The following is a 22487-nucleotide window of genomic DNA, read 5'->3' on the forward strand; positions in this document are numbered from 1 at the left end:
TAAAGCAATAGTTCTCAAAGTGGGGCCCAAAAACCCTGGGATTCTCTGAATCAAAATTATTCGCCTGATAATATTCTTTCACTCTCATTCTGAGGCTCCAGTGGAGTACTCCAAGGATTACAACACGTGTAAAATCCCATGAGACTGAATGAAGAAGCAGAAATAGGAACTCAGCTAAGATATCTAAAAAAATGCCTAAGACATTCTTCTCACTAACATGTTTTTGTTTTGGAGGAGTCATTCTTCATGAAAAATGTTATTTTTGTTAATGTGTAATGGGTTTATTACTGTTATCTTTAAGTGCATATTTTAAATGTTTGTTTTCATTTCTAATGGTATAAACATTAATATAACCCACATAAACAAAAGCACTCTGGGGTCTTCAGTAGTTTTAAGAGTGTAAAGGGGTCTTGAGAACAGAATGTTTGAGAACTGCTGGCATAAGGGTTAAGTTGTAGGAAAGGCTGAACTTAATTGTTCACTTTGGGGAGTCCAAAACCCACATAAAGATGAACTCTGTTGTGACTAAATCTACTTGAAAGAATTTCTGAAAAATTCCTAATTTTGCTGTTAATTATTAAAACCTTACTAAAATATTTACTTTTAATGTGTTTCAATTACTCAATAGACCAGTAAGCCAAAAATTTTCAACTGAGGAATAATCATCCTAGGAAACTGGTAAATAAGATGCTCATCTCTGCACACTGAATTTACTAATTTAAAGAAAAGATGCAATAAATACTAAAGATGTTCATATTTGGCTCAGGGAATAAAAAAAAGATATGCCTACATAACTCCAACAGGCAGAGTTCCTGAAAGTATGTTCAGCAGAATGTGATGCTTTGGTATGGGGATTTGGAAATGGTTTTTCTCCTTTAAAATTTGCTTTTTATTATTTAAAGCAAAACCAGTAAAACTATCTTTAAAAATAAAGTGGGGCGCATGTTAAGTTACTAGGAGATACATAGTGTTTGCTGTTGCTGAAGCACTTTTTGCACACATGAAATACATCTTTGCATCATTTTTTCCTCTTTTACAGACGAGGAAATTAAGGTGCAAAAGGCTTGCTCAAAGCCATATAGTTTTTTTTTTTTTTTTTTTAAAGATTTTATCCATTTATTTGAGAGAGAGAGAATGAGAGACAGAGAGCACGAGCGGGAAGAGGGTCAGAGGGAGAAGCAGACCCCCCGCTGAGCAGGGAGCCCGATGCGGGACTCGATCCCGGGACTCCAGGATCATGACCTGAGCCGAAGGCAGTCGCTTAACCAACTGAGCCACCCAGGCGCCCTCAAAGCCATATAGTTAACAGTAACAAATCTTATTAAGAGTTCATTGCCATATATATAAAGCCTTAGGCATCCAGCTAGTAAGCTGTAGCAGAAATTTAAAAGCCAAATTCTTGAACTACAAATCATAATCACATCCACACTGATTTGAAGAATAGCGTGAGCCAAGGGTGAAACAGCAGCAGCTGGGTGACCTCGTGCAATCTTTTATGGTCTCTGGGCTACTTTCTTCATTTTAAAAATGGACAAGCTAAATACGTTCTAGCAGCTCTTATAACTTAAGCAATCTTTGATGCTGTCTCCATCCCTTTGAGGGGAAAAAAAAAAAGTCAAGAAATTTAGGAGGGAAAAAAAGGGGAAGACAATTATTCAAGACCCAGATATACAATCACATCATTAAAAAGGGATAATGGTTTTGGGCCATGCCTCTTCAAGAGAAGAATCTTATATAGGGTAAGAAAGAATTAGGTATATTGCATAAGGCCTCTAGTTCTCAACGGTTCACTTCATTTGAAGCTGGTATTTTGTTACAACTCCGTTTTACTACTTAAAGATGCTGAATCAATGGTCTGACCCTCAAGTGTGTCTCTTGTATGTAATGTACCCTATAGATATAAATATCTATACAAGTAGGCCAGGATTTCTGTAGGAGAGTGTATGCCTTAGCATTATTTGTAGTTAACAAAAACTATTAACATTTAATGGGGTATTGTAGAAGGCTCCGTGGTTGTTAAAAAAAAATGAGGGGGAGCTATTATATGGTGATACGATACATCCTGGGGTAAAAGCTTAAAGTAAGTATGGTGTGTCCATATGGTATGTTCACTTTTTTTTTTAAAAACTGCATGTATGCACAAAGGAGGTCAGAGAAAAGTCTCAGAGACCTATTAACGGTGGCCATCTCTAAATCTTAAGTTAAAGGACTTTTAGTTTTTACATTTCTGTATTTGAATTTTTAAAAAAAGTTAAGCACCTTAACTCTGTAATTAAAAAGACAAAAATAAGGGGCGCCACTCAGTTGGTGGAGCATGTGACTCTTGATCTTGAGATTGCGAGCTGGCACTCCACACTGGGTGTAGAGATTACTTAAAAATAACATCTTAAAAAAAAAAAGGCAAAAATATAACATCTATACAACAATTTTCGATATTGATGTAAATTACAGGTACAGAGACTGACAAATGACCAAATATTTGCTATGGAAACAATAGCAGAAATAGAGAAGTGGCTTTTCTTCTGATTATACATTTTTAAAAACAAAAACAAAAATAAAGGAAGACGATATGACTCAAATATGCTAATATTTTATAAACATTAAATAAAGATGTCTTATTTAAAAATTAAAACCTAGATATTTCTGGCTAGGGAGAAAATCTATAGTTTTTCCTTGGAATTACAATTTTTTCCTATGCATCGAAGCCAATTCCAAAGAGGGAATCGAACATTTGCAGTAGTGAGGAAAAACATTCTTTAGCATAAGACTGAATGGTTCCAAAAGAGGACTAAATAGGATTTTATCAGTATAATATAAAAATTGGGCTAAACACAGGATAAAAAAGGCGAAGAAAGATTAAGTCTAAGCGCCTGTCAGAGTTTAGGATTTAGAAAGCCACACCACACTACTCTAGCATTTGAGGGAGATCCGGCTTACGATTTTGGAGCATCTGCATGATGTGTTCCTTGATCATCGGCAGCACCAGCTTCCCACCAAGTCCACATGCCATTCGGTCCAGGGCGCTCTCCCCAGCAACCGCATTGCTGCACACAGACCAGAGAATGGATTCACCTCAGTCAACAGACGCAAGAACAGTGCACTGTACACATGTACATCTAAACACATTATCACATTAAACTAAGGCTGAGAAAGACCAATTCAAGCAGTCTTCCGAATGTATGAAGTTATGGGTTAAAAATCCAGAGTTAAAGGGGGAAGGCACATAACATTTTCATGATTCATTCACCATGGTGTAAAAAGTCCTATGTCTCAATCTTAATTTTCAAGACTTTGTTCTTTCTCTTCCTCTCCCTGCACACACCCCTCACTGGCTGACACTCAAGCTTTGATGCTTTCAAGACTCAGAGATAGGAGCAGTTTAGGAGAGCCATGTTATCTCATTTCCTGGACATACATCCTTCAAACTCCTCAATGGACAAAACACAGAAAATTGAAAGCCATGCTGAGACTCTGGAGGATGTCTTCCTTGCTGTGAGCTTATTTGCTTTTAAAGGGGTGCAAACTGCATTGCCACAAATTATGGGCAGGTGAAACTCGATTCCAGTGTTTTCACTGAAAACGGAAGAAACCTGGCCATAAGAGCCTTTTGCACTGTCTTTGAACTGCAACATTAGTAGTGAGTGTCTCACGTGCATGTGCATCATCTCAAACTGTCAGGAGGAGACTATAAAGAGGAAGCTGTAAATGATCTTTAGAATATATTCAAACGCATCTTGAAAATATACTTAAGACCTATTTACTCACAGATAAGAAAATTTTATTCATCTAGCCCAGAGAAAAATAGCTTCCTAAGTCATATAAATGAAGTGCCTTGTACAGGGAAAGTTAAAAGCCAGGGAGCAGCACATTATAGTAAATGAACCAGGGAAAGGAAACCCAATCTGTGCGTGGTCTTCCCTTCAGCCCTATGAAGTAATTTCCAGTGAAGGATTACTTTCATATACTTCAAAATGGCATTTAAGCCAGAGGAGTCATTTTTAATAATGGGACTAAGCTGCAAAACACACTGTATATTGTGTAAGTCAAATGTCTTTAATTTTACCTAATACCTGTTACAGTAGCTTATACTGACTACCAGTCTTTCAGGGGAATACTTTTGGTTCTCTTTAAGAAAGGGAGTAGTATAATGCACTGGGAAGAGTAAGAGAAATGGCATTAAACCTCAGTCTATAAAACCTGGACAAATCACTCAAACCCCCCTCTCCACTCCTGAATCTACCTAAGAATATACCTTTAGGACCACTGAAAGAATCCACGAAGATAAAAGAGCTCTGAAGTGCTGCGTCTCATACGCATGTAAGAAGAGGCCATCAACACCACTGGACAGTGATTTAGATTCTGGTGGAGTCTGCAATAGGTATCTCTGTACATGAGGGCCTCCCGAGTCTAAGTTAAAAAGTAGCTCCAGTGTCACTCTACCCTAGAGTACAAATCTTGCTACCACTGTCTCCTCTCTAGTCTAAAGTTAACTTTTGCGAAACTGGGAATACAGGGCATTTTGCAGGGAACTGTGTGGAAACAACTATTATAAGTGAGGTCTATGCATATAAAGAAATTTTTCACAATAAAGCTTTTTTATACATATTTTAAGATACTCATACTAAAAAAATCTTGAAAATTTAGAGTAAAATGGAGTAGAAAAGGTATCTATTTTATTAAAAATAAATTATTTACAAAATTTGACACAGAAAGCCAAAGTGTCAGGTGTCTGGGTGGCTCAGTCAGTTAAGCGTCTGCTTTCAGCTCAGGTCGTGATCCCAGAGTCCCAGGATAGAGTCCTGCATTGGGCTCCCTGCTCACTGGAGAGTCTGCTTCTCCCTCTGACCCTCCCCCCTCTTGTGCTTTCTCTCTCAAATAAATAAAATCTTAAAAAAACAAAAAACAAAAAAAAAACAATGGAAGAAAGCTAAGGTGTCCCAGTTTCCAAACTTAGAAGTCTAACTTTAGATTACAGAATATAGTGGTGAGAGACAGGCCCTAGAACCCCAAACTCTCGCTGCCACCCGAGCTCATTCTGCCAACGGAGCCTCCAACAAAGTGTCTGGCAGGCGCGATTACCTGTCAAAGTCATCATCTTCCAGCTCATCTGCATTTGCCCAGTCCTCATCCTCTTCAAGGTCAACCATCATTGCTAACATCTGAGGAACTAAAGCGAATCATCACTTCATACCTGCATACTGTGGCTTTTTAATTTTTATCAATATCACCATTTATTAACAAGAATTTTAAGAAGTAAAAAACAAAGGATTTACTTTGCCTCTAAGACAGAAAAATTATTTGCCTGTTCCCCCAACATCTGGTTTGTTAAATTTTAACCTTTTTGTCAGGAGGAGACTATAAAGAGGAAGCTGTAAATGATCTTTAGAATATATTCAAACGCATCTTGAAAATATACTTAAGACCTATTTACTCACAGATAAGAAAATTTTATTCATCTAGCCCAGAGAAAATTTGTTAAATTTTAACCTTTTTGCCGTATTTGCTTTAGATCTTGTTCTGTTTAAGAAGTAACATTAAAGATAAAAGTCAAACTTCCCAGATCCTATTATATGCTCTCCTTTACTCACCAGAGGTGAGCACTGCATAAAATCGATGCTTTTTATTCCCAAGTGTTTTTACACTTGAACTATAGATTTCTCTGTATACAAAACATAGTACTATATTAAGATTTTAATTTTTACACAATAAATGGTACCATACTACACATGTATCCTTTGGCAATTTGCTTTCTTCTCAACACACATGGATTTCAACTTAATTACTCCACAGCATTCTATTACATAAACACACTACCCTACTGATGGGACATTTTAGTTGTTTCTAATTTTCTCCCTATTACAAAATTTCCTTTGATGAGATTCCTACCCACATATCCTTGACAAGTTTGAGTTCAGGGCATGAAATTGTTACAGCTATCTTCAATATTACTAAGAAAGACTAACTGTTCTGCATAGTGGATGCATAAACGTGCACTGCTCCAGGAAGTTTGAAGACAGACCTGTCTTACTTCTCGACCATGTGTGAAATGCCCTGAAGCTACAGGAGTCCTCTGCTTCACACCTTTCACCAACACTTGATAACTGTTGAACTTTATGGCAACTCGATTCCACAACTGCACTGGTGTTTACTGACACTGAGCAGCCCTCATTAGCTCCTTCCGATTCCTCCCTTGCGAATTCACTTTTAAAAATGAGGTGTTTAATCAACCCCAAATTGGTTTTTATAGGGTATCTGAGGTTGGGATATATTTTTGCCACGGAAATGACCTTTGGTCAACCATCTATCTTTTAAAGTCAGCTTTGTTTCCGTGTGAGTGGATCTGCTCATAGATCCCTCTGTTTCCTACGATCCATTTGTCTACACCTTTACCACCAACAATTTCTAAATCTTCATAGCTGAGAAGGCAAGATCTCCACTTTGCTTGTCAAAATTGTCTTCGCTACTTGGGGCCCTATGTTATTTTACATGAATTTTAGGATCAACCTTATGACCAACTCTATTGGGATTTTGACTGAAATTGTTATTAGTTTATAGATTAATTTGAGAACTGATATTTAGTTCTTCTATCAGTCTTTCAACATGTTACCCTATTTCCCCCATAAAAGTCTTCTACATCTTTTGATTTATTTCCATGTATCATAAGTCACGCCTACAACTGTGGGATTTCAGAATATCTGCGGCATAGCCACCGTGTTGGGTCCATGCACATAAATACGTACAGAGATACATTTCTCCACATTCATCCGCCTGTAAAAGGACATTCATTATATTCTCAACAAATCTGAGCTTACACAATTCTCAGCAAGTTCATCCAACAATTTTTCCACTTTTAACACAATTATTTAAAGACCTTTGACTTACTAGTCTGTGCAACGATGTTGGTATGTTTTCGTAACATGGCAGCCGCAGTCTCAGAGAGGGTCACGATGACTTCAAGGGCAAGCTGGCGCTGCATATTGTTCAGGCTGGTGTCTCCACACAACTACAGAGAAAATGTATTTGTACATAGTTAGTAGTGTAGATTATTCACTGAAAAGAATAAACAGAACATTTACCGAAATGCCAAATTTACCTTTAAACTTAGCTGTAAAGTAGCTTCTAAGTGAGGACGCAAATACTTTGGAACGGTATCCGCAATCTCAACAAGGGATTTTAGGACTGAATCGTCATTCTGGTAGCATGAGTCATTCACAGCCTGGAAAAAATCAAAGAGAAAAGAAAAAAAGTCTACGTTCAAGAGTCACTTTATAGATGTGATGCCTCACTGTCAAAACATTAAGAGGCAGACAACAGAATAATATTATCAAAGAGTATTTTTCACTAAATAACTTATCAATCTACAGAACGCAAAATCTCATAGCCACATGTATACCTTCCTTTTGACTAATATTCACTAGAAACATACAAAGATTTAAATCTAAGTCAGAATTATAGGAACCAGCACAACAAACTTAAGGCTATCAAGGAATTCTTTTCATAACCAGAAGGAATCCCCTTCCTCTGTCCCTCCAATAACCATATCTTTGTCTTTTTCAGACATGCAGTAAATACTAGACCCTGTGATACATTTAAAGTGTCCAGGGACACCTCGGCGGCTCAGTCAGTTAAGTGTCTGCCTTCGGCTCAGGTCATGATCCCAGGGTCCTGGGATTGAGCCCCACATCGGGCTCCCTGCTCAGCGGGGAGCCTGCTTCTCCCTCTGCCTGCCGCTCACCCTGCTTGTGCTCTGACAAATAAATTAAAAAAAAAAAAGGTGTCCATTATTACTCAATTTATTTCTCTTTGACATCAGGTTAGCTCACTGTGCTATTTAAGTGTACATCTGCATCTACCATTGCCTGTTTCAGAGTGACAACTCCTAGAAGTTCTGGCTAACATTTTAACTTACTTTAAATTCAGGGGAAGAAAAATCTGAGATTAGACTTAAGCAGTGAGTACCTCACAAAATTTTTAGGTAATAATCTACTAAAACGATATAATGGAAAAGTTCGTGTTTGTCACTGACCTAAACCATCTTTTCAGCTTGACGGCATAGGGAGAAAAGTTTCTACTAAATCCTGCAAAATTAACCTGAAACATGCAGAATTCACACAGAACTTTTCAGTCAAATCCTCTCTAACCCAGTGGTTCTCAACGGGGACACTATTTCTCCCAGATTTTTTGGTTGTCACAATGACCGAGGAAGGGCAAAAGTCAGGGTTCCTAGATGTCCCACATCTGTGATGCAAATGCTTCTGACGAACTCATATGACCTTACCATGCATCTCACATGATCGTAAAAGTCAGATACTTCTAAAAATGAAAAACTCATTTATAATGATCTGAACCTAAAACCCAACTCACAATTATTTTTTGTCTGGTTTTAATGTACCAGGACTCCCCCTGCCCCCAAATGTATATACTGTATATGTTAAAAAAAAAAAAAAAAAAGAAGATAGTAGGAAGAGAAAAATGAAGGGGGGATTCAGAGGGGGAGACGAACCATGAGAGACTATGGACTCTGAGAAACAAACTGAGGGTTCTAGAGGGGATGGGTTAGCCTGGTGATGGGTATTAAAGAGGGCACGTTTTGAATGGAGCTCTGGGTGTTATACGCAAACAATGAATCATGGAACACTACATCAAAAACTAATGATGCAATGTATGGTGATTAACATAACATAATAAAATAAAATTAAAAAAAACAAATTGCACAAAGCACGCACACGTGCACGCGCACACACACACACTCATTTGCGGGGGGGGAGAATGAACACATACTTTGTTTTGTCCAGCTCTTTACCATTTCTGGAAATCAAATCATCAATACTAACAGCATTCCTGGTGTTTGCCTTGCCAATGATATCTATCAGTCCACATGTTTAGCTACCGTGTTTGTATAAGTCACTTAAAAATCACCTAGTCTATGTCTTTCGTTATAGTCATGCCCTACCATTTATAAATTGAAAAGCATGCCATTTTACGGTTTAGTTCTTTCTTTTTATTTCTTCTTTGTGTTAACTTAGGGCAATATATTTTTATTTTTATAACTTGTATGTGTACATAAGCATGTTACCCATGCACTTCAAAATAGAATATGCAGTTATTACAAAATATGGGTCTAACAAGTTGCTCTAACTTACCCAATCTTATTTTACTTTCTGAATGAGGCAGAAGGTAACCTTAAAATAATAACACCCTTTGGATTCAATAGTGACAATTAACCATAAACTAGTCACTTCATAGTATAAACCATTACAAGACCTGGGTTTAAGAGTAAGGACTGCTATCCAATTTGGGTTTGAATCATGTATCCATCACTTACCAACACTGTGATCTTGGGCAAGTTTCTTATCCCACCCTCTTTAGTTTCTCCTTATGTAAAAGGGGCATTACATTTTATAGGTTATTTGGTTGATTCTAAGGCAATAACCTATGTGATTACATATTCAATAATAGCCATAAATTGCTTTCATCATTTATGTTATAGAAAAATTTTGAAACCCTAAATATTTTAAGAGACTAAGAGTCTATGAAGGGCAAGAGATCTAAGTTCAATGGGGACAGAGATTTGCATGTTTTGTGCACTGCTGAGTCCCTGGCATCTAATGCCAGCACACAGTAGGCAACAGATATACTGAATAAATGAATGCACTAGAAAACTCTGATGAGACTTTGAACTACAGAAAACCCATAAACATACAATTATCACTTATTTTATACTGTTTCCTTACCTGTAAGAATCCGGGTAACAAGTCTGCAAAATGTTTGAATAGAGCAACGTTATGCTCATTTGCAAGTATAAATGCAGCAGTTGCTCTAGCAGATAATGTCCTGATCTAAAATGAAGACAGTAAAATATGTCAAACATGAGAAATTTCTCCCATCCAAGTACTAATCAGGCCCAATTTCTGATGGATGCAGGTTCAAGATTTCTTAAGATGAAAATTTTCTTCATCAGTAAAACTAGTATTTATATTTTAAAGTATTAAAACTAAAGACAATCTCCAAAATACGTGTATTTCTTTCACAAGTTAAATGTTATATTAAATTAGGTGTTAATATTAATGGCATTGAAATTATTTACCGAGGGATGTTCCTGATCTTGCATACACTGAACTAACATCCGTTTGATAACGTCTAAATAGTGCTGCTGTTGGTTCCCAAAAATTCCAGGAAAATTCCTAAAAAAGATCCAAAATGACATCATATTTTAGTAAAGCGTCAGCTAGAACATCTAATGCTCTAATCTAACCTTAAACATCAGCCTGACCCAAGTGTGCATTAACCTTGAAGGCTGAACATCATCTACCCATCCTCCAAGCAATCCTCTTTTGGGGTTGGGCAAATGCAACAAACAGAGCAGAGAGGATTAGGCTGGGAGCAGGGGCAATCCAGGTGCGCGCACCCGTGACTCAGCGGCCAATCCCAGCCCCATGCTTTATCCTTATCACTCTGTCTCCTTAGGAAGGTGACCTGGAGTGCAGGACGGGACAAGAGCAAGTACAAGGTTTCAGATGGTAGCTGCAGTACTGCCTGACAATCTGCTCCTAGGCTCGGTCAGTGCTCCAGGTCGTCCAAATTCTGCTTTACTTTAAATGTGGTTAACAATTACACTGAATACTTTCAATTAATTCATTCTCTACTCTGGATTACCAATATAGGTAAGATATATCTGACAACAGAAGTAGAAAATGGTGTAATATCTACCCTTATCCTCTTCTGATGCTCAAGGTAGATCTCATTTTTAAAAGTATACAATCTTGAAAAGTTATAAATCCAATTATATTTTTACTGTAGAACTGTATAACATGGACAAAATTTTTCTTAGTGCAGATAATTGTAATTCTAAACTTAGACCATTTGCTTATAAATATACAGGAGTTTATTAAAATACTGTATTTTTATAAAGTTTAGTTATAAAAGACCCAGAAAACAATGGGGATTCACCAGCCTTTTCTCTCTTCAAGATTTCATCATTCAAGTGGCTTTTTAAAAGATATATTTATATTTACTACTGTGTCAATCTCCAAATAAAGGAGAAGAAACTGTCTTTCATGGAATCATAAAAGACCAAGGAAAGAAAAAAATTGCAGAGGACCCTTGTATACAAAAAAGGATTATAAAATAAAATTAAAAGCTTTGTGTTTTTTCAATTTTACTTCCAACACAAATACAAAGCTCATCTAAAGGCCTTATTTAAGTCTAAAAAGTCAGACTAAAACAAATCAATTAAAATGTGCTTTGCACATTTATGACATTCAATTTTTCAGGAAAATAAGATCAATGAATGTACCAGAAAATGTGAAGGGCAGCTTCCCGCAGTCCCATATTTTGAGAGCTCACTGAATCAAAAAGGAACTTCAAACCTTCAGGCCACTGGTTGTTGCCATCCTCATCTAAAAGTAAAGAAATCCAGGCACAAAATGTGTAAATCAAAACTTCAAAAAAATGAAGGGTGAATCTTTTCATTTCATAAGCCTCAAAGTAGGTAGTAGTAGGAAATGTCACATGCTCTATATTTTTAAAAAATCCTAATAAAATTAGATTCTTTACCCATAAACATGGCAATCTAATCTTGTAAAAAGCAACTGTGCTTTTGGATTACATAAGCACAGATTATCGGCAGTGGTTATTTCTAAGGAATAGCATTTGGAGAAAAGGCAGCACTATGACTATTTGATTGGTTAAATCTTTTATTTATACTATTGCTATTAAAGAGTTTTTTAAGATTTTATTTATTTTTGCGAGAGAGTGTGTGTGTGTGGGGGGGGGCAAAGGGAGAAGCAGACACCCTGCTGAGCAGGGAGCCCGATGTGGGACTCGATCCCAGGATCCTGGGATCATGACCTGAGCCGCAGGCAGACGCTTAACCAACAGAGCCACCCAGGCACCCTTGTGGGTTTTTTTGTTTTAAGATTTTATTTATTTATATATACTATTGCTATTAAAGAGTTTAAAAAGTAGGCAAAGTTAATATTTGGTATCAAGGTCTTGAAGCCAAAATACTGTAAATATGCCTTCAAACTGGGGAAGACCCAGGAGTGGGAATCCCAGGACCCAGAGCAGCACTCATGCTACTAAGGTGTTTATTTTTAAACAAGATTTTAAAATAAAGAATTTTTGTGGTACTTTGTAATAAAAATGAGCGACCACACAAATTTGTACCAGTTAAAAGACTCAACAATCATACTGTCACAGAGAATTTTAAGAGTTGTAGAAATTACAGTGAGTTATGTATGCACTTTTTCTTTTAAAAAAATTTCCCTCCATATTTGCTGAACTTTTCTGAAATGACAAATGTGCTACTCAGCTGACATTAAAAAAAAATACCCTAATCAGTCCCTTTAAACATAAAGATTGTGCTTGGGGGTCAAGGGGAATGAAAGCTCTATTAAAAAAAAAAAAAATCTATGGAGAGAGCACTTTGAAACATTTTGGAAACCTTTCCATTATTGTGATTTTCAATTAGATATGTCACCTATAAAAATCTTATCTGCACACTTAAAAAAACGTGAAAAGAGATTTTCTAGGCTACCCAAAAATTCAAATTTAAAGGCTTCAGTGGGTTTTGAACTTAAAGTAAAAAATTTAACGTACAGGAATATTTTTAAGAATTGGTTGGTATCAGTCAACTGACTTGAACAAGAATTTTGGCATTATTGGTAGTGGAGATTAAAAAATTAGGGTCATACCCTAATACCCAACAATTGCACTACTAGGTATTTATCCAAAGGATACAAAAAAGTGGATTCAAAGGGGCACATGCATCCCAACATTTATAGCAGCACTATCAACAGTAGCCAAATTATGGAAAGAGCCCAAATATCCACCGACTGATGAATGGATAAAGATATGGTACACACACACACTGTAGTATTACTCAGCCATCAAAAAGAACAAAATCTTGCCACTTGCAATGAAATGGATGGAGCTACAGTGTATTATGCTAAGTGAAGTAAGTCAGAGAGAGACAAATACCATATGATTTCACTCATATGTGGAATTTAAGAAATAAAACAGATGAACACAAGAGAAAGGAAGGAAAAATAAGATAAAAACAGAGAAGGAGGCAAACCATAGAGACTCTTAGCTATAGAGAACAAACCGAGGGTTGCTGGAGGGGAGGTGGGCTGGGTATAGGCTAGATGGGTGATGGGTATTAAGGAGAGTACTTGTTGTGATGAGCACTAGGTGTTGTATTTCAGGGATGAATCACTAAATTTACTCCTGAAACCAATCCTACATTATATGTTAACTAAGTATTAAATTAAAAAAAAAATTAGTGTCATGATTTACTAATAAGCACACCAACAATATTCTCCCATTTAGCCCTTATCTTAGTGAGGCATCCTTTTCAACCTTTAAAAATGCTGCCTAATATGAACTCAGTTAAAAATCATATCTATGAATGGGGTGGCTGGGTGGTGCAGTCGGTTAAGCATCTCTTGGTTTCAGCTCAGGTCGTGAAATTGAGCCCTGTGCTGGGCATGTTCATGCTCAGCGTGGAGTCTGCTTAAGATTCTCTCTCCCCTCTCCCTTTGCCCCTCCTCCACAACTCTCTAATAAATAAATCTTTTTTTTTTTTTTTTTTAAAGATTTTATTTATTTATTTGACAGAAAGAGATACAGTGAGAGATGGAACACAAGCAGGGGGAGTGGGAGAGGGAGAAGCAGGCTTCCTGCGGAGCGGGGAGCCTGATGCGGGGCTCGATCCCAGGACTCTGGGATCATGACCTGAGCCGAAGGCAGATGCTTAACGGCTGAGCCCCCCAGGTGCCCTAAATAAATCTTTTTTTAAAAAAAAATCATATCTGAATCTGTCAAAAAAAATAACAAAGCATATTCAATTACTTAGTATTTTTTAGTGTGACCAAAAAGGGTTTTGATTGTTGGTAAAATGCATTTTTAGAGATTTTCCTTTTATTTCATTGTTTAAAAATATTTTGGGGGTATTTCATAAAGTATATGGTATAGTGGTATAATAGCCTATGTGCATAATTTACTAATACACAAATGTAACAGCAAAAGCTCCAGGAGTCCACTGATTTTTACTTCTGTTGGAAAGTTTAATCTACAAAGTAGGTTGTAAATTACACTGTGCTTTCAAAACTTTACAGATTAAGGAGGAAATAAAACTGACAATTTTTAAGCAAACTACAAAATTATTTCTCCATACAGATGTTCTGAAGACCAACAGGTAGGTGTTATGACTATACTCCACAAACATCTGTAATTTTTGGCTCTAAATGCAGAATCCATAATCACTCTCAATTCGAACAGAATAAATGGTACTCAGGTACTTGCGAATCTTCCTTTGAGAAGACTCCACTTAAAAAAAGGATATACTCATTTTCTTCTATAACATAATAATGAATGTATCTGCATACACACCTATTAAATTCCTGGCCAGCTCTGCAGCAATATCACAAATTTTTTTCCTCATGCTAGACTGGGTTTCCATTTGAATAATCATCAGTAGTTCACTCTTGATGGCAGTCTGAACATCAGAAGGAAGAGTTGGATAGACTTCATCAAATGCAGAGGACAAAAGACGTCTTAGGAGAACGGCAGCCATTTGTCTAGCCTATAAATGGATAACATGGTTAATAACTTGGTGTCTTACAAGAGAAAAAAATTTCCAACAAACTACATTCACTCTACCATTGATGTATTTTACTATTCTATTTTTACAATTCATTTCAAAAGCACTTAGATTTTTTTTTAAATAGGTAAAATACAGAAAACTCTATCACATTAGCCTACTGTATAGAAAATGCTACCCCAAAGCTATTTTTTGTTCATAGCTAAGGAAAAACCCCTGAACACATCAGATTACAAATAGGAAACATCTTAGCAATGATGAACCTGTCTTTAATTTCTATTTTTAATACATTCTTTAAAGAAAAAGAAATTAATATAAACTGCAAACCTTAGAATGCTCTTTTCCTACTCCTCCATCTGGCTCTCATTCTAGTGTACCTAATCTTACTCCCAGCCTGGCCTATCTCGCTGTATCACAGCCCTTTCATTAGCCTCTTAGATAACATGCTATCAAATCCATTTATCTTTATGCTTCATTCGAGCAAACAAACATTACAAGTTTCTAATGCCTAAAAGTGCTAATCAATCTCAATGTGTATACTTATCCCATTTAAAAATCTGTAAAATATATTTAAGTTTGGCATTTTCTGTATAATATTCCCTTAGATTACCCAAAGACAAATACCGTTCTAAAATTTTATCATATTAAATCAATAGGCCATTGAAACTATTAAACCCAATTTTTCATGTTTTCTTTCATTTCCGGGCTGCAGCAACTCATTATCACTATAATCAGTATGGGACTGTGACCAAAAAAAAGGAGTTAAGCTACACAAATAAAACGTGCCAATTTTTTTCTCAAGTCACTTTTCAATGAATCTTTTTATTTGAATTACTTTTGGCAAAGAGCAAACTTTTAAAGAAATCTTTAATGCTCTAGAAAGGATTCAAAATGGTTAAAATCCCTGTAAAAGTAGTTCAAGTTTATGCAGTTCTCACACTTACATTGACAACTATGAAGCCACAATCAAGATCCTGAGGCTAGTTCACAATCATCTAATTCCTAAATCAAATCAAGATTTAAAAAGGGTTCAATATAGGTTTTTTAAAATAAAATTCGATAGTTTTTAGTAGTATTTATTCTTGGCTTTAAAATTTGTTTCATAGTGGGTGTGCCTGGGTGGCTAAGTTGGTTAAGTGTCTGCCTTCGGCTCAGGTATGATCCCAGGGTCCTGGGATCGAACCCCATATTGGGCTCAGCGGGGAGTCTGCTTCTTCCTCTCCCTCTGCCCCTTTCCCCTGCTCATTCCCTCTCTCTCGTGAGTTTTCTCTCTCTCTCAAATAAATACCTTAAAAAAAAAAAAAATCTGTTTCATAACTAACTTGATTCAATCTTCCATAATTAAAATAGCCAACTGTTTTTAGAGATTTAACTTATGTTTGTTCTTCATATTTGACTCATTTTGAATTAAAGAATACAAAGGTGAAGAAGCGCCTTCTGTCATCTATTTTTAAAAACTGGGGCACTTGTATACTGTTTTCTAAGCATTACCAAAGAATTTCAAATTGCCAATTTAAACTAATTGACCACAAGAAGTCAGGTGTAATACTATGTGGAAGTTTAGTGTGACTCCATTTCCATCATGTTTTAATATTAGTAAAGAAGTCTCACTATACAAATCCCCCCCCCTTTTTTAAATTATCTTTATGCCCAATGTGGGGCTTGAACTCATGATCCCAAGATCAATAGTTGTATGCTCTATCAACTGAGCCGGCCAGGCTTCCCTCACTTTACAAATTCTCAATTCCATGTTTCATAGGTGGGATTGGTTTTCTAGACTTGGGATATTTTGACAAATTTTCCAAAATAAAGAAAACATTCACTTAACATTTAATATATATAAGGATATTATTTTTGGGAAGAAAAAAAATCCACTAAATGCATAGAAAAGCAATAAGAAACAATAAATTTGAATTTGGCATAGTAACAAGGTCATTTGCTAAAAACCATGATTTATAAAGGATTCAACAAAGTGTCTCTTTGTTCCTAAACATCTTTAGCATATATTCTTCATTACTTAGAGACGACTATAAGCATAAAAATTTTAAAGACAGAATACATATTTTCTCAGAAACATTTGGCAACACATTAAAACACGGAATGAATTAATTTCCTCCCTCAGAATGAATTGTTTCAAGGAAGAAAATTTTTTTATAGCTACAGAAATCACTTAAATTTAATAAAATTTTATGTAATTATTTGAAAACCATTAACTTAAATATCCTGGACACATCACCTGACACAGAAAAAAGAAATTTCATTCTTAATACAGGGTACTCAAAAAAACTATAACTGCAAAACAGCTTTTAGCAAATACTAAGTTCAAAGTTCTGGTAACGTCTATGCAGTAAATAACAGTTCTCATTACCCACACGGACCACCATCTAATACCCAACTTGTTTTGTAATAATGTCATATTCTCAAATACTAAATTAGTACCTCCTCAGCAGCTGTTGTATTTCTGATGGCTTGTAAGAGAAATGTGATCTTTGACTGGCCTGGGATATTCTCATAGGTTTCCTATAGGAGAAAGAAAAACGTTTAAGGTTAGAATATGTTAAAAAAATGTCATGAGCACATGAGTGAAAAGAAATGAAACGAAGACTGGGCAAGGTCCATGCACGAGAAATCATGTAATCTAGGTCTGTTGGTAAAATTTCCCCCTGTGACACAAAATACACTTCAGCTGTTTAGGAAAGGATGTCCAGAGAGTGACTTTCAAGCTCCCTTCCACCTTTAGCTCTTAGGTTTTTCTAATGTATGTGCACATTTTCCCAACTTTTGCTTATTTTATGAACAAAACTCAAGGTGAAAGAGGGCCAAAAAATTCTTAAATGTGACCTGAGCTACCATGCTGTAAAGTAAGTCCTCACCTAATATCCCTTTACATCATGGAAAACTACTTATCTTGTCAACATTTTCTAGATCAGATGATGTAGAATTGGTTCAAGTTACCACTACTTACAACCACCACAGACATATCTCAGATGAAGTAAATCCAAGAAAGGGAAAGAAAGTATTCAAATTCTTTATGCTACTTTTTCTTTCAAGCAAGGATTATACTAAAACTTATATACATAAATAAATGAATATGGCCAGGAGACTTAAATCTAGGTTTTGTGAGTCAGGGCACTTCTTTCCTTCTCCATGAATAATGTAAAATGAGAACAAATTGGTTAACAATAAAAAGTTGACACTAATCAAAATATGGATTGTCAGGTGCACATATACCAATTCTAACAAGAGTAGTCTTTTACTGTGGAAAATACATCATTCTTTGAAATACACTTGGAATTGTTTTCCCCCAGAAGACGTTTACCTTGTCTGCTCTCTAAGAGCTACCAACCCCTATAACTACTTGGTTTCTCTGGACAGAAGTGACAAGGACAAGGGAGGGAACAAAGGGTCTCCCTGAATCCACATCTACCTTATTATAACTTTTATTAAGTGTTCTGTGGCATCCCTGAAATATTGACAGATAAGGAAATAAAGGCTCAGAAGTGAAATGACCTGCCCAAGGTCACATACAATAAGCAGTAGAAAGAACTCTGGTTTTCTGAGGCCAGCTGTACTCAAAATCTCCTTAGCACTGAACGCTCTTTCCGGGTTTCACTCCTGGGGTCTGTCTGACTCCACCAACCAACCAGTTCTATTTATACAGTGCTACACAGTTCTCAAACTTCTCAAGCATATCTCAATCCGAAGAATACATGTGGGGGAAAGAAGAATTCAAAATCTTCCGATAACCTCAAGTTCTTCTCAAGTACATAAGCACACAGGAACACAATGATGCAGAAAACTGTGACAAGCATTTACAGCTGAGGAGAGAAGATGGTCTGGATTCATGTAGACAGAAATGAGGTGATTTATGTAGAGATACTCATAAGACGATTGCAAAAATGGATATGTACCTTGAGGTTTCTCACTTAATCTTTATGAATGCGACTGAAAGACGGGTTATGGCCTTTTCATTTAAACAGTCTCTCACAGTACATAAAAATGCCTTTTTATTCTTTGTACCTATCTTAGATGCTATAAATGTTTAACACTTTCATTTCCAGTGGTCTAAATCAAGTTTCAGAAAAAAAATTCCTTACTAGGATATCACTCTCAGAAAACCTTGCCCAGCTGGGACTATAAGTTTGACAGTTCTACTATGCTAATTCTAGTAGACACTTACAAACATTAAGTCAAATACTGAACTCTATTCCATAAGGAATTAAAAGTCAATGGAGAAAGAGTTTAGTATGAGTGACATCTGATTCCTGAGAGAGGGTTCTCCCCATTTGTTATGTTCCACTGTGGCAATCCAGATATTGTATTACATTTACACCATAACACTGGTCAAGGATAACAGTTTGGCAAAAAGAACACAGCCTTAAAATCAAGTTATTAGCCTAAATAGACTGAGTTCCACCAAAACAGGGATGGTATCTCTTTCTCCTCGTATTCCCAGCACATCGGAGTGCAGCAAATACAAAGAACACATATATAAAGACTATATAAAAATATAAAGACTCTTTCTAAGAATATTCCTAGCACCAGGCCAGGCAGGTTCAGTGAATGTTGCCAGTGTCATGGCAAATAGAATTTCAACTCCATTTGATTTCACCGTGTGCAATCACACAATGTAAAGCAGATTTCACCTCCCCCTTTCCTGCCCACAAAGAAGAAATGCTAATAAGTACTTACTTCACTCATTCCATAAATATTTATCATGAGCCTACCTTGCATATGAAGAGGGGACAAGTTTTACCTAGTAAACACCCTGGTTCCTCAAAAATCAAGTACATTTTTCCATGTTACCTTCCTCCAATTAAAATCTCATTAATGAAGTTCTATATTAGAATCAATGAAAAACAAAGTCAATGGAAAAAATAAGAATGTAAAATCCATGCATATGATTAATAAAATACTTAAGCTTATGTCATAAAAATGTCTAGTCATGAATGCCATGGACATTCAACTTTGTATTACCTGTCAACTACTTATTCAACTGTTTATTCATGTTATTGTATTTTGAGACTTAGGAGAATTGAAATCATTTCTTCAAGCATCAGAAATATTTTTTGTAAAGTTAAAGAGAAAAAATCCTTGAAGATTTAACAGAAAGAAAATATAAAGCCCACCACATTGTTTATACAATGAAGTTTTAAAAACTTTTAAAAGTTTTGAAGAACTTTAATGTTTTCAATATATTACAATAAAAGTCTTCTACTGTACTTGATTTCACATTTGAATATAAAAGAAGTCACCTTACTCGACAGTTTGGTATTTGTGTCAATTAAGTATTTAATTTTTTTTTTTAAGATTTTTTTTTTTTATTATCTGACAGAGAGAGACACAGCGAGAAAGGGAACACAAGCAGGGGGAGTGGGAGAGGGAGAAGCAGGCTCCCCGCGGAGCAGGAAGCCCAATGCGGGGCTCTATCCCAGGACCCTGGGATCATGACCTGAGCCGAAGGCAGATGCTTAACAACTGAGCCAGGCGCCCTCAATTAAGTATTTTTATTTTGACGGAGTAAATTACAAAGATATTTACTGACCTTCTGCCAATTCTTTAGTTAAAAAAAATTTATTTGCTATTTCAGACAGTAATACTCCATTTAATTTAGTTTGATTACTTATAAACAGCTCATTTCATAAGGCAAAAAAAGGGGTATTAAAATATCATTATATGCAGCTATTTATTTTTCAAATAATATTTTGCTTTCTTAAGAAGCTCTATTTACAGTCCAGCTTTGTGTTATATGAGACCAGGAAACTTCCCCTCTAACATTTACCTTTTTTGGTGTCAAATTAAGAATATTCTGGGGCACCTGGGTGGCTCAGTCATTAAGGTCTGCCTTCGGCTCAGGTCATGATCCCAGGGTCCTGGGGTCGAGCCCCACATCGGGCTCCCTGCTCCACGGGAAGCCTGCTTCTCCCTCTCCCACTCCCCCGCTTGTGTTCCCTCTCTCGCTGTGTCTCTCTGTCAAATACATAAATAAAATCTTAAAAAAAAAAAAAAAATTCTATTTTATAGTACCTAATTTACATATTAATGTTTTCAGTATATACAAAGAAAGTCAAAATGTACTACCTGAATGATAGGAATAGAGACTAACAGTACAGTTGATCCTTGAGCAACATGGGTTTGAACTGTGCGGGTCCACTTATATATGGATTTTTTATGAATACAGTACAGTACTGGAATGTCTCTTCTCCGCTTTTGATTTTCTTAACATTTTTTCTCTAGCTTAGTTTGTTGTAAAAATATAGTATATAATATGCATAACATACAATATATGTGTTAATTGGCTGTTTATGTTATTGGTAAGACTTCCAGTCAACAGGAGGCTATTAGTTAAGTTTTTGGGGAGTCGGGGGTGTGGGGGCTGGTGTCCCTGACCTCTGAGTTGTTCAAGGGTCAACTGTACTTTTCAATTGTTCTTTATGAGAAAATGTGCTGAATGCTCCTAACTATCCCCAAAGTGATGGAAGTGATAAAAGATTTACAACAGGCACCAATTGGAATTCAAGCTGAACCAGACACTGGTATTTAGTTCAATAGAAAAGAGATTCCCCACTAGGCTTGACAATAGAGACTTAAGCAACTGGAGGGAAGAGGGAGAATTAAACTCGCTTACTAATTACAATGCTGTTCTGCTTTGTAATTGCATGGCAATTTCTATTATGGGTTGGGATTAAGAACTTATTTTGGTGAAAAATTACCTCCAGAGTTAGCAAAATGCATTAAAGTGTTTTTATAGGCATCATCACATCCCTCTGACAGGAGTGCAAACTGATGCAACTAATCAATGCACATTACTTCCAAGGACAAATGCTACTTTTAAGTATTCCACAAGTAAACCCGGCAAAGTCTGAAAAGATAGGTATGCATGTATTCCCATTTTTAAGAGGACAATGGAAACCTAATGTCCATTCATAGGAAGGTTGACTGAATAAATAATACATCCATACGATGGAATACTACATAGCTGCTTTAACAAAATCTCTTATGTGGCAATGTGAAATACGTTGAGTGAAAAATCCAAGTTGCACAACAGTATGCGTATGAAAGACCCATTCATGTAAAAATGAATGTATACATTTGCACTAGTAAAGATATTTTCAGGGACTACTCACAAGACACTTAAAAGTAGTTATCTTTGGGGAATACTACTCACAAGACACTTAAAAGTAGTTGTCTTTGGGGAATGGGAAAAAAACGATTTGCGCTGTTTAAATTTTTACCCTGAACACATATCACATGTATAATACATGAATCAAAAATCATTAGACTAAAGTTAATAATTGTTTAAAGTGCTTTTTCATACAGAACTGAACTTCCATTGTATTTACTTTACATATTATAAAACCACTAAGCGTAGCCAGCCTATCTTAATCTAGTCAAAGTAAATATCAACAACATTGTGATTCTAAAGACATGTAAAAATTCATGACAAGAGGACTTGTCCCCCAATTTCATCAGCCACATGTAAAATAAATCTCTGTAAAAATATCTGGCTGAACATCCTTCACTGAATCTTATAAAAATCTTTAATCTCGTGGTGGCAGAGAACTCTACATATAATCAAGTTTGAAGACAGGTTCTTATAATGCACTTAAAAGAATCTAGAAAGTTTCTGCCCTTCCCTTTTAGTGTCTCCCATATATATCGTGGTCTCGACACTGACAGCATTAACATTATTAGTCTTATACTGAACTACGTGTGTCTTGCTGCTACTTGGTAAAGGAACTTGCAGATACATCTGAAATACTGTCTCTTGAAAATATATCCACAGCTCCACAATTTGGAGGCCAGAAGCCAGAGGTGGCTTTAAAAAAAAAAAAAAGAAAAGAGAGAGATTCAGGTTAGATTTAATGAAATTAAAGACTTA

At 36.1% G+C, this 22487-nt stretch overlaps 1 protein-coding gene across 1 annotated transcript in view; it reads right to left on the reverse strand.

Annotated features, from left to right (window-relative positions):
- The window catches only part of IPO5 (importin 5), a 43750-nt gene that overhangs the window by 20415 nt on the left and 848 nt on the right, over positions 1-22487 (reverse strand). The window contains exons 2-10 of the mRNA XM_032402726.1: positions 17045-17125; positions 14395-14587; positions 11297-11399; positions 10088-10184; positions 9735-9839; positions 7094-7216; positions 6883-7003; positions 5080-5167; positions 2938-3044 (exon numbers count right to left, since the gene is read on the reverse strand). Coding sequence (XP_032258617.1) covers positions 2938-3044; positions 5080-5167; positions 6883-7003; positions 7094-7216; positions 9735-9839; positions 10088-10184; positions 11297-11399; positions 14395-14587; positions 17045-17125 — 1018 coding nt within the window. The remainder of the gene's footprint in view (positions 1-2937; positions 3045-5079; positions 5168-6882; positions 7004-7093; positions 7217-9734; positions 9840-10087; positions 10185-11296; positions 11400-14394; positions 14588-17044; positions 17126-22487) is intronic.

The sequence above is a fragment of the Phoca vitulina genome, unplaced genomic scaffold (genome assembly GCF_004348235.1).
Source record: "Phoca vitulina isolate PV1807 unplaced genomic scaffold, GSC_HSeal_1.0 scaffold5, whole genome shotgun sequence".
Taxonomy (NCBI): domain Eukaryota; kingdom Metazoa; phylum Chordata; class Mammalia; order Carnivora; family Phocidae; genus Phoca; species Phoca vitulina.